The sequence below is a fragment of the Marmota flaviventris genome, chromosome 3 (genome assembly GCF_047511675.1).
Source record: "Marmota flaviventris isolate mMarFla1 chromosome 3, mMarFla1.hap1, whole genome shotgun sequence".
Taxonomy (NCBI): domain Eukaryota; kingdom Metazoa; phylum Chordata; class Mammalia; order Rodentia; family Sciuridae; genus Marmota; species Marmota flaviventris.
Genome location: NC_092500.1, coordinates 62753886 through 62769027, shown reverse-complemented (window position 1 = coordinate 62769027; position 15142 = coordinate 62753886). Strand labels below are relative to the sequence as shown.

The window sequence follows — 15142 nt, the reverse complement described above, 5'->3', positions numbered from 1 at the left end:
CAATTATAAAGGGCATAGGCAGAGCAGGCAATTACCAAGGGCAGGAATTTTTTTGTCTGCTTAGTGCGTGATGTAGAATTTCAAAATTCAAAGGGCAACAATATCAGAGAATGGTAGGTAGGTAATGGATGTGTTTGGAGGGTTAAAGGGATTTTTAGGTTGCTGAGGACAAGTGGGTCAGAAAGTTAAAACCTGATGAAAAATCAAATATATTGTGAGCCTTTGTTCTGCAGTTTTTAAAATTTTCTCTTTCTTTTCCTTTTTCTCTTTCTTTCCTCCCCCATACAGAGAATTGAACCTAGCATCTTGCATATACATGTTAGGCAAGTGCTAGTAATATATTTTTTAAAAACCAAGTTGTAAAAAATGTTTTTGTACTGTCCAAAATGTAAGATGCAGTGTGGGTGCTAAACTATTGGTATTTCTGATACATTTCAGTGCGTTAGATTCTAAATATGAGTTGAGAGGACCTATTCTGACAGTAAAAACTATAGCTTTAATGAAAAGGATCTTGGAGTGGAACATATTATTTTTACATGAATAATTTGTAAACATAAATTATCAGGTCCCTCCCCACTCCAATTAGCAGTCCTTAGGTTGATGAGCATGTGCTTTTCATAGTCTTCAATTCAGATTAAACTCTTAAAAGATATAGGTGTTGATGGAAGACTGGGTTAAGCCATTCTTGTTGTGGGCTGGTGATCCTAATCATGTCTGCATCTGGGGAACTCTTAAAACATACCATGCCAAGTTCCATTCTCATTCCCTACCAATTAATCAGAAAGAGCCAGCCATAGTTATTTTTAAAAACCTACCCTGATGATTCTAATGTGCTGCCAGGACTGAGAACCACTGACCTAGGCACTGTTTTGAATTTATAAAAGCTCTTCTTTCACCTGGGTGGCCTGTATGATTCATAGGAAGGAGGAACAAGCTGTTAAAGTGCTTTTTCAAAGATAATTGCTAAGAATGAAAGCTTCATTGCAAGCTTAGCACAAAGCATTTTATAAGAGCTGCTGTTTTGGCAAGTCAGTTTCAGACTGTTAGGAAATAGTTTAAAAATATATACATATTTTTATTTTGTGGTACTGGGGATTGAACCCAGGGCTATGCCACCTCAGCCCTTTTTATTTTTATTTTTTTATTTTGAGACAGGGTCTTGCTGAGTTGCCTAGGCCGGCCTCCAAAATGCAATCCTCCTGCCTGAGCTTTCTGAGTGGCTGGGATTATAGTCAAGCACAACTGCACTTGGATGGTTTAAAATAATTTTAATGAAACACCAGACCTCTGAATTTATCATGATGTCTTTGAACCATAATTAGCAGGCCAGAGTGATTTGAACCAAAATATGATTTTCCAGGCTTTAAATTGCAGTAATTTGGTGCAGTTGTTGCCATGTTACTACAATCCATAAATTCTTTTCATTCAGTTACCTGCAGATTGAAATTTCTGAGGCAGAAAGAGCTAAAGGCATGAGAGGATAGATCCTGAACCTGAATCCAAAATCAGGCTTCACTGTGTTCAGTAATGTCTTGTCAGGGTGACAACTGATAAAGATGTCCCATTTAGCACCAGTGAACAAGCTTAAGAATTTATAAACAAGAGCCAAACTGTCTTTTGGTGGTGATTTTGATATAAAAATGCACCACACATTTGTTCTTTCTACTTTTAAATGCTTTGTACATTCCTTTTCAATAGAAACATTCTACTTTATCTGAGATCCCTGCTGAGCTTTCTTTCATACTGGTCTTCAGTCAGGTTGATCATACTTGGAAAGGAAAAAAACAATGAGACCAAGAAACTTATACAAGCTTCATTCTAGGAGCTAGTAAGACTTAATACCCCCCAAATAGAATCTAACTCTTGTTGGTTCTACCTGTGTGGTATACTAGATTTATCTCTAAATAATATATTTTTAAAATTAATAATTATAATTTAAAAATAAAGTCTATGGGCTAATAAGTGAGAAGATCTGTATTTTGGTCATTGAATGTCTTTGTGAGAAGAATTTTTCCAGTTCTTAAGACTGAAGGAATTCCAATAGTCTGTGAGAATCTACAGAAGTTTTCACTATTTCAGAAACCTAATAAAACTTAAACACTTGGAATATTATGACAGTTCCTCAAAAAATTGAAAAGAGAATTACCACATGATCCAGCAATACCACTTCTGGATATATATCTTAAGGAAATGATATCAGCGTACAAAAGAGATATTTGCATACTTGTTTTTGTTGTGACACTATTCACAATAGCCAAGATATGTTATCAACATAGGTATCCATCAACTGATGAATGGCTAAAGAAAAAAATGTGCAGTGGAGAATTATGATTCAACTATAAAGAAGAATGAAATCCTGCCATTTGCAGGAAAATAGATGGAACTGGAAGATATCATGTTAAGCACAATAAGCCAGATACAGAAAGACAAATATTGTATGTTGTTTCTCGTATGTGTAAACTAAACGACAACAACAAACTGTAAAAGATGACATGAAAATGGAAGAGAGACTATTATGGTCTAGAAAGGGAGTGAGGGGAAAAGATAGGGAACATGATCAAAGCTTGATATATGCATGCATGGAAATACATACAGTGAAACCCATTAATTTGTACAATTAATATGAGTTAATAATCATAAAAATTAGCTTTTCCAGCAGCCAGAGGAGGCTGAGACAGGAAGACTGTGAGTTCGAAGCCAGCCTCAGTGAGGCACTAAGCAACTCAGTGAGACCCTGTCTCTAAATAAAATACAAAAAAGGGCTGGGGATTTGGCTCAGTGATTAAGTGCCCTGAGTTCAATCCCAGGTACCCCCCCCCCCAAAAAAAATCAACTTTTGCTCATCAGAAAACTGAAATATTATCCAGGTATGGTGGCATATACCTGTAATCCCAGCTACTTGGGAGACTGAAGCAGAAGGATTATACATTTTTAGGTCAACCTTAGCAACGTAGCAAGACCCTAATTCAAAATAAAACTTAAAAAAGGGATGGGGTTTTAGGTCAGTGGTAGAGTACCTCCCTAGCACGTGTGAGGCCTTGGGTTCAATCCTCAGTATAACCGCCTCCTCAAGACTAAATTATTCTATTTCTTTGTTTCTGGCTTGAATTTTATCAACTAAGTCTTGATTTTCTCATCTAATTATGATTTCTGATTGGTAGTTAAGTGTATAATTCCAAGTAGACATTTGTAAAATCTTTGAAAACGAGGGATTATGGGGGGATGTAATAGGTGTTATTGGTGAGGATAGATTTGGAAATATTGCTTTAGAGGAAAATAAAAAGTTTGGATTGGTTATAACTGTTCAGGCAAAGTAGCAGGAAAGGTAGTGGAAGCTGATGAAAATTATAGTTCTAAAATTCCAATACTGCTCTTTGTCAGATCTGTTATTTTAAGGAACGTCAAATATTTAAATACAGGTTCATTTTCTCTCTGAAACTATCTTCTAAACTCTACTTGGGAGTCCTTACATTGTTTTTTTTTTTTTTTTTTTTTTGGTAACATCTTTCTACCCTTCTCCCTCCCCTTGCCTTGTGCTGGTGGTTCTCAAAGTATGGTTCACAGTCCAGCAATATCAGCATCACTTGGGGACTTGAGGGAATGAAAATTCTTGCATATTATGGCAGATCTACTGAATCAGAAACTGGGGAACAAGATGCCCTTCAATCTGGGTTTGGATTTCCAGTAGAGTTTGAGAACAATTGCCTTACACTGTAGTTGTTGATGTTGTTCCCTCATAGTAGACCTTGTTCCCTCATAGTAGTTCTTTTTTTTTTTTAATTGAGGTGCGATGACAAATAAATTCTCTATATTTAATTGTACAACATGGTGTTTTGATATAAATACACCTTATTCAATTATTCCCATAATCAAGCTAATTAACAAAACTACCATGGAACATAGTTACCTTTCTTTGGGTGTGGTGAGAATACTTGGAATCTATGCAGCAAATTCAGGCATACAGTACATTGCTGAATAGTAGATCTCTAGAACTTACTGATCTCCTAACTGAATACTTGTAGGTTGTGACCAAGTATTCCCCATTTCCCCTATGCTATTATACTTCAAACAGTGTTGCAAATACAGTAGATACTTATTTGACTTGTGAACACAGGTATATTTTATCTGGAGCTGCAATAAATGTAAGACATCACGTATCTTGTAAGAGAGTATGTGGAAAGAAGAGACTGAAATATTTTTTTCTATCCTTATACTATAGGTGCATGGAAAGCCTGCACACAAAAGACCATAAAGTTTATATCAATCATAGGAGAGAGAAGGATGTGGAACCAATGGGATATGTTTTGGTACATATCTAGGACATGAGTAATGGGCCTTTGCAGTGTTTCATCCCACAGTTCACAGTGTGAATGGACGAGTGAAAAACATTGAAACTTGATTTTAGGGAAGAAACTTTATAGCTGGAAAATCATATTACTATTCCATGAACATAACTTGCCTTAATAGGACTTTTTGGAAAAGAGAAACTGGTTACCAAGATATTTAAAATGTTGATTTATTTTGATAGAAAATATTTAGCCTGAGTATCAAGTCTCTTTGTACCTCATCATGTCTATATAGATTCTTCACATTCAGTGACCTTGTTTGTGGGCACATAGTACATAGTCAAGATCATGTCTATCCTGGCGGGGTGGCTATATCAGTGGCTCAGAATTAGAGTCCCCTGGGTTCAATCCCCAGCCCAACAATAACAAAAAAGTATCATAAAAATTTTATAATTCAATAATAATAAGACATGACAAAAGGTTACATGGAGACAGAGCTACCTGTTATGGAAGTGTGTGGGAATATTTAGGACTTTGGGGGAACCTAGAGAGGCTTTGAGGCAATTACTTTTAAACTTTACTTTTCTCTCCATAAGTTTGTTTATTCATTCATTCATTAATTCATTCTGGTACTGGGGATTGAACTCCTGGATGCTTTACTACTGAGCTAGATCCTTAACACTCCCCTCCTGTTTTGCTCAGGTTGGCCTTGAACTTGCAATTCTCCTGCCTCAGCCTCTTCAGTGGCTGGGATTATAGGTGTGTACACTGTGTCCAGCTCTTATTTGGATTTTCTTAAAGCTTTAGCTGATTGTTATATGAGAAGCCCAAAAATGATATTTTAGCTTCTGTTGTGCCTTCACCCAAGGACTCAAAACTTCTTAAAAAGTTTTAATAGGTATATGGCACCCATATTTTGAATGCCACAACTCCCTATTAAGTGATGTTTTCTCTCTTAAGAGTGGGGTGACTAATTGGTTTGTCTGGTTGTCCCAGGACAAATATTTGTAGAGCTCTTTCATGCTCAAAAGCATAAAAAATAAAAAAATAAAAAATTAAATAAAAATAAAAAGTATTCTGGGTTTAAAAGAAAATTTATATGGTGACCCTAATTAAGACTGGCCATTTAGGGGAAGATTTTGTATATTTGAAATATGATAAAGAAAGAATCTGGGACTGGGGATGTGGCTCAAGCGGTAGCGCGCTCGCCTGGCATGCTTGCGGCCCGGGTTCGGTCCTCAGCACCACATACAAACAAAGATGTTGTGTCCACCGAAAACTAAAAAATAAATATTAAAAAAATTCTCTCTCTAAAAAAAAAAAAAGAAAGAATCTGGGCTGGGGTTGTGGCTCAGTGGTAGAGTGCTTGCCTCACACATGTGAGGCACTGGGTTCAATCCTCAGCACCACATAAAAATAAAAGTAAAGGTGTTGTGTCCATCAACAACAACAACAACAACAACAACAAAGAATCTGGGGCTGGGGTTGTAGCTCAGTAGTAGAGTGCTTACCTAGCACATGTGAGGCACTTGGTTTGATCCTCAGCATTGCATAAAAATAAAAATAAAAAAAAAGTATTGTGTCCATCTACAACTAAAATAATAAAAATAAAGACATCTGCTGCTATTGGGTCATCTTCTAAGGGAACGTTTTTTTAAAAATAGTTGTTAAATACCAAAATATAATTGAAAATGTGTAAGGCATTATTTAAGAAATGAGGACAAACTGGGTGTGGTGGCTTGAGCCTGTAGTTCCAACTACTCAGGAGGCTGAGATGGGAGGATAACTTGAACTCATATGAGTTCCAACCTGGGTAACATTGTGAGACCCTGCATGGAAAAAAAGTGTTTATATTGTGTAAACTTAAGGGAGAAAGTCAGTAGCTCTCCTTTGTACGCACCATACTAGGATGTACTAGATATTAAAAATGCCTGGTTTTTTTCCTTTCCATTTTCTGCTTTAAATGGAGAGAAAAAAAAAAAGATAATTTGAAAAGGATCTAGAAAATACTTGCATAAGGAAGAGACTCCAGGCAGAAAATATTAATTTGATTGTAATGATTTTTTATTTTTGTGGGACTGGGGATTGAACACAGGGCCTTAACTATGCTAGGTACCATTAAGTGCATTGAGTTGGGTCTTCCTAAACTGCCCAGGCTGGCCTCAGACTTGTGATCCTCCTGCCTCAGTTCCACCCTTTCACCTCCATAGTAGCTGGGGTTACAGACATGAACCACTGCAGCATAACTTACTTTTAATTATAAATCTAAATATACTTTGAATAATTAGTAAACTAGAAAAAAAAGCTAGTGTTATGTTTAAAATTAGAGTTTAAGGGAAAGTGATTTCAGTCTGCCCTAACTTAGGTCTTGGCATTTGAATATCTATTAGGTATACACAGCACCAGGCTTGTTGTGTAGCAGATACAAAACACATGATTGTGACTTCCACTATGAATATTCATGGTAGGATTGAGGTTGGAGATACTTAACTGTCATGTTAGAAGTCACTAAAGACAGGGAAATTTTAAGTGCGAAATAAGAGTTGTATTTTTAAAAAAAGCTAGAACAGGGATTTAAATAGTTGAAGAGGAACGGGCAACATTTAAAAATGAACAGAGTGACAAAGAATAAGGCATATTGGGCTGGGGATGTGGCTCAAGCAGTAGCGCGCTCGCCTGGCAAGCGTGCAGCCTGGGTTCGATCCTCAGCACCACGTACAAAGATGTTGTGTCCGCCGAAAACTAAAAAATAAATATTAAAGTTTGTTCTCTCTCTCTCAAAAAAAAAAAAAAAAAAAAGAATGTCAACAACATTCTGTCCATTATTTAAAAAAAAAAAGAATAAGGCATATTAAGCCTGTAATCCTAGAGACTCAGCAGGCTGAGGCAGGAGGATTGCGAGTAAATTTGAGATCAGCCTGAGCAACTTAGCAAGGCCCTGTCTCGAAATGAAAAGGGCTGGGGGCTAGGGATATAGCTCAGTTGGCAGAGTGCTTGCTTGCTTTGCATGCACAAGGCCCTGGGTTCAATCCGTGCGTGCACGCGCGCGCGCACACACACACACACACACACACGTGGGCTGGGGCTGGAAATGTAGCAAATGTAGCTCAGAGGTAGGACACTCTGGGTTCCATTCTTTGAGTAAATTGACTTTAGGGAGATTGGAACATGGCTCCAAATCTATCTTCCTAATTACAATTGTTATAAAAACTATTCTTTAAGCAGCACAGAAGATTTGTATAGAGAGTTGATTAAAGAAGGTTGGTCTACAGGGCATATAGTAAGTGACTTGGAGAAAAAAATTGGAGGATGAAGAACCTATATATGGAACAGCTTTTTAAACCCACAGGCTGACTGTATTTCCCCTGCTAAGAAAGGAAATGGGGAAATGAGCTCTGTAGCTGTTTGGTTGACAAATGAATGTGAAAACAAGGAAGAATAAGAAACCAAATGAAACTTGTCATTGGAAAAATATTCTTTATTTAAATAAATAAACATGTTAAGATGCCAATGACAAGAGTTGTTTCCTAAAATTTGACAGTTAAGATTTCCCTAAAGTTAAAAAAAACAAAACTTAAAATTAAATCTTCTGTCTGCTGGCTCTTCAAAGTTCTCCATCAGTTTTTCTGACCTGTAAGGAGAAAGATTGAAGTAGTGTCATTTTGATAATGCTTTTATGGATGTAAGCTTGAGGTGTGTTAGTAGCATTTCAAATATATATATTTAGACAGTATATTCCCCCCCCCAAAAAAAAAAAAAATTGAGGTCAGCCTGAGCAATTTAGCAAGGCCAAAATCTCATTTGAAGCCATCAGGACTTTCCCTGTATTCTATTGTGGGTAGAGGAAGGACTTATATGTTTAAAATTTTTTTTTCTTTTGGTTTGAATCCAGGGGCACTTAACCACTGAGCCACATCCCCAGTGCCACATCCCCAGTCTTTTTTATTTTTTAAATATTTATTTATTTATGCATTTTTTTTTTAGTTTTAGGCGGACACATTATTTTGTTTTTATGCTGTGATGAGGATTGAACCCAGTGCCTCTTGCATGCTAGGTGAGCTCTCTACCACTGAGCCACAACCCCAGCCCCTCTTTTTTATTTTTTGTTTTGAGACAGGCTCATGTTAAGTTGTTTAGGGCCTCACTAAGTTGCTGAGGCTACCTTTGAACTTGTAGTGTTCCTGCCTCAGCCTCCAGAGCTGCTGGGATTACAGGTGTGTGCCACCATGCCCAATTTGTTTAATTTTTTTTTGAAGAAAGTTTGCTTAGTAATCTTTTTTTTCATATTTATTTTTTAGCTGTAGTTGGACACAAATACATTTATTTTATTTATTTATATGTGGTGCTGTGGATCGAACCCAAGTCCTTGCACATGCTAGGCAAATGCTCTACCACTGAGACAGAACCCCAGCCTAGTAATCTCTTTTAAATACAGAATACTTCACAATTTGTGTGTCTTCCTTGCACAGGGGCCATGCTAATCTCCTCCATACCATTCCAATTTTAGTATATGTGCTGCCCAAGCCAGAACATGTCTAAGAATCTTTGAAGGTTTAGACCACAACATATTAGTGAAAACTCAGATATTAGGCTGGGCATTGTGGTACATGCCTGTAATCCCAGAGGCTTAGCCAGGTGAGCCAGGAGAATTGGAAGTTTAAAGTCAGCCTCAGCAATTTAGTGAGGACCTGAGTGACTTGGCAAAACTCTGTCTCAAAACAAAAAGGGCTGGAGATGTGGTTGGGTGGTTAAGAGTCCTTGGGTTCAATCCCTACTACAAAACAAACAAAAAAAAACAAAAACAAAAACCCCCTCTGATATTAGTCTAAAAAAGTTATTTTACCTTTTCTCCAGGATTTATAATTGTTGGGATCATTATCATCTGTAACTTTTTTTTTCAGGTCTCTTGGGTCACTGCAGGAAAAGACCATAAGTTATTTGGAAACCAGACTTAGTCTAGATAAAGTAATTTAGCCACTTAAAATTGGTTATCAAAGATAATTCTTATTAAGTCACAGAAATGATTGTTTGATTTTTTTTGCTAACTTATGCTTTATATGGTTTCTTTTTTTTTTAAGAATTTTTTTTTTTAATATTTATGTTTTAGTTTTTGGCGGACACAACATCTTTGTTTGTATGTGGTGCTGAGGATCAAACCTGGGCCGCACGCATGCCAGGCGAGTGCGCTACCACTTGAGCCACATCCCCAGCCCTATATGGTTTCTTTAATTCCTTCCCTTCTCCCTGTGCATGTGGTGGTAGCTCCACTAATGGCTCCCATAACATTTTTTTTTCTACTAGGGATTGGACCCAGGGGTGCTTTACCATTGAGTTACCTCCCCAGCCCTTTGTTATTTTAAGACAAGGTTTTGCTAAATTGCTGATGCTGGCTTTGAACTTGTGATCTTTCTGCCTTTAGCCTCTTGAGTAGTTGGGATTACAGGCGTGTGCCACTGCACCTGGCTCCTTTAACTCGTGTTTGTGTTCTTCAAGTTAGTTTGGTTGGGGATCCTGACCTGGTTCATGTAGTGTATGTTTATTCCTTCCCACAGTTTAAGGAATTGTTTTTTTTTCATCTTTGAATATATTACAGATTCCAGAATGTTGTATATGCAAGTCCATCATGTAACACAGTCCTAAGTGGTGCCATTGAGAAGGAATGGCAAGTACTCAGCCCACCAGATCCTTTAAGTTCACGAGTAGTCCACACTTAAGCATCTGCCACCGAATGGCCTCCCACTTCAGCTCTCTAATAGATACTGAAAATATAGTTTCTTACCTTTCACAAACCAGCATTTTTGGAGTAAAAGTCTGAAGAACGAATGAAGGAGAATGATGCATGTTATCTAGAAAGAAGGAAAGGGAGAAGAAACAACACATGTAACTAGGCATTTTTGCATTGTTTGCAGCTTCCTTCCATAGTTGTTGCTGGGAAGTCACTACTCTGCCAGGGACCACATGCCCATCTCCCTTACATTTGGATGTGATCACATCGCTAGTTTTGCCAATGGAATATGAATTAAAGTATTTTACTCTAGGCTGAGGTGGCTAAAAGCAGTTGCACAGCAGGGCCAGGTGGCACACGCCTATGATCCCAGTGGCTCAAAAGGCTGAGGCAGGAGAATCGCAAGTTCAAAAGCCAGCCTCAACAACTTAGCGAGAACCTGTCTCAAAATAAAAAGGCTGGGAATGTGACTCAGTGGGTAAGCACCCCTGGGTTCAATTAAAAAAAAATGCAGTTGCACTTTCTCCATGTTCCTTCTGTAGAAGATAAATGTAAAAGGTGACAGCCACAGATGAAAAGAGCCCGTTGTCCTTGAATCAGTACCAAGTGAATGATTGTATTAGGATTTGCACAAGAAAACTTCTATTGTGTTAAGCCATGATATTTGCATGATTTGAAGTTTATATGTTATAGGAGGAGCTAGAATTACACTAACATACATTTTTAATTTTTTTTTTTCTTGGTGGTGATACAGATTGAACCCAGGGTCTTGCACATGCCAGAAAAGCACTCTGCTCCTCAGCTATGTGTCTAGCTCCTATGTGATATTAAGGTGGAGGGCTGGAGTTGTGGTTCAGTGGTAGAGCACTTTTCTAGCATGTGTGGGACACTGGGTTTGATTCTCAGCACCACATTAAAAAAAAAGTAAACAAAATAAAGGTATTGTGTCCATCTACAACTAAAAAATAAATATTAAAAAAATAAAGGTCCATCAACATCTAAAAAAATTTAAAAAATATTAAGGTTGATTGTGAGGCAGGCTTTTAAAGATGAGGAAGATGTGCTGGGAAGCAACTTCCTTAAAGGTCACAGCAGATAGCCAAATCTAGATCTAACTGAAAGCCAATGAAGTATTCATTATAATATGATGCATCTTGAGATACAAAATATCACTTGAAATAAACTTCAACCTTTCATATTACAAGTCTTAGTTTATACCAGTAAAGTTTTCTGTACACCGGAAAGTGACCAGATACTGCTAATAAAAAACAAACAAACAAACAAACAAAAACTGTTAGGAGTGAATTTAGACTGGGTGTGGTGGCTCATGCCTGTAATCCCAGCAGCTTGGGTGTCTGAGGTAGGAGGATTGCCAGTTCAAATCCAGCCTCAGCAAATTATCGAGGCCCTAACAACTTAGCAAGATCCTGTATCTAAATAAAAAAAAAAAAAAAGGATTTGGGGAAGTGGCTGAATAGTTACATGTCACTGGGTTCAATCCCTGGTACACGAAAAAAAAAAGTGTATTTAGATTTTACTTAGACTCCTTTTTACTGAGCTGCTTCTTTGGAGATTCTTAGATTTACTAATTTGATTGGTCTACTAAAGGATTTTATGGAAAGATAATTAAGACTCAGGGCTGTGCCTGTTAGCTATAAAGGCCTTAGGGCTCAGGCCTCCATTCATAATTATGTTCACCGTTTTACCCTTCCTCACCTTCGTTCCAGATATCAGTGTCAGGAATCTGATGGGCAGCATTAGAAGGTTTTTCATTTGGTTCCAAACTTGGAAAACTAACCTTTGGAAGATTAAATGGCTCTGAAATAAAGTAGACCAGAAATTACAGGAGTGGAGACTCCTTTTGTTTTTTCACTCCTCTCATTTGTTTAAGGATTCCACAGCCATGGGGTATGCAAAGCAATAGAACTTGATGTCACTTCCCTATCCCCCCAAATAAAAAACTTACCGTCATCTACTGCAGTTCTTTCAGTACAGTTAGCCTCATGCTCCTTGAGCCTTTCAATTGGGACCACATGACAAGCATTATATTTGCAGTTAGCCATCTTTTTAGCTATCTTTGGATTTTTCTAGAAGGAAAAAATTCTTATTAGGTTTTGCCTGCATTCTAATCTTTTTGGAAATGCTGAAGAGTTATCATGTTCCAACATTTAGACCTGGCAGGTACCACATATGGTTGGAAGCTGTAAGTTTTTTTTTTTTTTTTTGGTGCTGGGGATTGAACCCAGGGTCTCAGAGCATGCTAGGCAAGTACTCCACCACTGAACCACAGCTCCACCCTTTAAAAATTGCTTTATTTGGACACAAGATCTCCCTAAATTGTGATCTTTATACCTCAGCCTGCCAAGTAGCTGAGGTTATTGACATGTACCACCATGCCTGGCTTTAAAAAGAATTTTTAAAAACTTAATATTCTGAGCTTATTTTTTCCATCTGGGGATTTACAGTTCTTACTAGGAAAACTTACCTTTTTGCATGATGCTAGGTGGTACTGTAACCTGCTGGCTGGCATCCTGTGGTTTGGGACATAAGGACATGTTTTTAAGTCTTCTGGCTCCATGAGGCCTAAATGGCAGGAACAATGGGTTAGCAAAGACAAGACTGACATTTAAGATCAAGTGGTCTTGATATAGGCCTTTTTTTTTTTTTTAATTCTCAAAAGTGACATGAGAGATATTGGTCTCTCAGGTCTTTTGAGAGAGAGAGAGAGAGAGAGAGAGAGAGAGAGAGAGAGAGAGAATTTTTAATATTTATTTTTAGTTTTTGGAGGACACAATATCTTTGTTTGTATGTGGTGCTGAGGATAGAACCCGGGCCCCACGCACACCAGGCGAGTGCGCTACTGCTTGAGCCACATCCCCAGCCCAGGTCTCTCAGGTCTTACCTATGAAAGTTTGAATTCTAAACCAATAGCCTAGCCAATTAGACAATAGGGGAAAGGTCTCCGTTTCCATGCCTTAGAAGACCAAAAATTAACATCTGTACAATAGTCTTATAGGTTGTTTTATTTATTCTGGTACTGAAGATTGAACCCAGAGGGACTTTACCACTGAGCTACATCCTCAGCCCTTTTTATTTTGAGACAGGGTCGAGCTAAGTTGCTGAGGCTGGCCTTGAACCTGCCTCCCGAGGTGCTGGGATAACAGGCATGTGCCACAACACTAGGCTTCACAGGTTATTTTAAACATAGTGCTTGGATCCCGTATGAAGTATTAAATAAGGAGAAATCCTTAGAAAACTCAGACCTGGGATAAGATCTTTAACACTTTAAATGTGAGTATCAGAGAAAGCAAGGCTGGGGCAGCTGGTTCCTTTTCTGTTCATTATTGCTCCCTTCCCTTTCTTCTCCAGTTTATCACAATTGAGCTCTTTGTCAGGAAAGGATGCTAATTTTCAGGTCAGCAAAGCACTTTTGGGAGAAAGAATCAGAAGAATGAATAATACTATGGTGAAGTCTAGGTTACTTTGTAATTACCTGAGAATGCCAGTCTGAAATCTCTAAAGTTTTAGATATTAACACATGAAGACTCCTAGAAGTGTACTAAAAATATACCATCTCAAATCTGCTGCATTTTGTTGCCAATAGGAGGCCAACTTTCCCCTATGGCTAGCTGTCTTTAGCTATCCTAGCAGACATTCATTTCATTTCAAGGACTTCCAAGTTTCCAGGCAACAGCTAAATCTGAGATTTCTGCAAAGCAGGGATGTATAGTATGATAGGGGGGATAAAAGATCAAGGCAGACTGGCATAAGCACTAGGGATAGAAAAATGACCCAGAACAGCCCATTTCAGTTCTGCTGTGCATCATGCCCAGGGCACAGATAAAGGGCACAGAGATAGACTGTTAAATGTCAGATTTTCCTGAGGGCATTTTTGTGATCAAATGCAGGGATTTAGATTCGGGTAGCTTTCAGGAACACAAGCCAGGTAGTTCTTTAAAGCTTTCACTGCATAGTAATTATTATATTAAAGCCATGAACAATCATAGTGAACTGACTTTCTAAAAAAAAAAAAAAAAAAATCAAGGCTGTAGTATATAACCCAATATTGTATACATTTTTTGTTGTTGTTTTGTGGTGCCAGGGTTTGAACCAATAATCATGCATCTTTATATTCTTAAAGATAAAGGAAAAGGGGCTTAATATTTAGATGTAGTCATTAGACAACCCCAAATCCTTATTTTAGCTAGCAACCTAGAAAAGTATGATTTTGACCAGCCTGGTAAGTATGGTCTTGATAAACTGACTTGCTTCAGAATAGACAGTGACAATTGGTGATGTTGGATGGTACAGCTAATGGTTGAAAGCCAAATGTCCCATGCAGGGATGCCAAGACTATGATGGAAGTCATTTGGCTTAACTCAGGTCAGACTTGGCAAGAGAATTTTAACATTGATGCCACCTTTACAACTGAACCTGGCCCAAAGGGTCTTGAGACCTACCTTATTCTCAAACTAGTGTCTCTCAAGAATCCCAAGAGGAGTGTCACTAAAAGAGGAAGACAATCTTTCTGTAAGGCACATAAGGTGAACAGCTGAGGTTTGAGGAAAGGGAAAGCACAATACCTTCCAGTCAATGGTGCGAATAGACGTGCCTTTTAAGCCTTCTGTTTAGTTCCTCTTCTCCCACTGTAGGTTCTGTGGTTTCTCAGAAGTTTGGAAGGTTTTGATGTCACAGTGAAGCCTTACAGAAGTGATTCTCGATCCCGTTGTGCATGAGAATCACTGAGTAGTTTTAAAGTGACAGATCCTTTGGTGCCACTCCAGAACTATTGGATCAGAATCTCATGAGTAGAGCCTGGCTGAGCGTGGCTTTAAAAAGGGTTCCGTTCCACAGGGGATTCTGGTTTGCAGCCAGGGTTACTAGGCCTTCATCTGCGGTACTTATATACCTTTAGAAGGGCTCCTCCAGCTCACAGGAGGAACTGCTGAATAATCTTTCCGATAAAGTTCCTTTGAAGACTACCAATTGGCATAATTAGCCCATCTTTAAACCTGGCCTTTTTCCTTATAAAGCACCTAACAGAACTCCACAAAAAGTAATATGAGAAGCTCACCACAAACTCAAAAATCAAAATTTTAATTTATTGTTTGCATACCTACTGCAATGTGCT

At 38.1% G+C, this 15142-nt stretch overlaps 1 protein-coding gene and 1 non-coding gene across 2 annotated transcripts; both read right to left on the bottom strand.

Annotated features, from left to right (window-relative positions):
- Nucleotides 1-7903: 7903 nt before the first annotated feature.
- On the bottom strand, nucleotides 7904-12589 carry LOC114103852 (gametocyte-specific factor 1-like). Its single transcript, XM_027949700.1, has 6 exons — nucleotides 12497-12589; nucleotides 11978-12098; nucleotides 11728-11829; nucleotides 10066-10132; nucleotides 9130-9200; nucleotides 7904-7917 (listed from the first exon to the last, which is right to left on the bottom strand). Exons 1-6 carry the CDS (start codon nucleotides 12587-12589, stop codon nucleotides 7904-7906), a joined length of 468 nt encoding a protein of 155 aa, XP_027805501.1.
- Nucleotides 8712-8817, bottom strand: LOC114104091 (U6 spliceosomal RNA). The gene has a single exon (XR_003584780.1). It is a non-coding gene; the product is annotated as a U6 spliceosomal RNA (small nuclear RNA).
- Nucleotides 12590-15142: the final 2553 nt, after the last annotated feature.

Bases quoted from the DNA above. Each gene is read 5' to 3' on its own strand.
- LOC114103852 (XM_027949700.1), bottom strand. From the start codon at position 12,589: ATGGAGCCAGAAGACTTAAAAACATGTCCTTATGTCCCAAACCACAGG. The intron at 12,099-12,496 runs GTAAGTTTTCCT...TTTTCCTTCTAG, and splicing joins ACCTAGCATCATGCAAAAAG to AAAAATCCAAAGATAGCTAA. The intron at 9,201-10,065 runs GTAAGAAACTAT...CTTTTCCTGCAG, and splicing joins AAAATGCTGGTTTGTGAAAG to TGACCCAAGAGACCTGAAAA.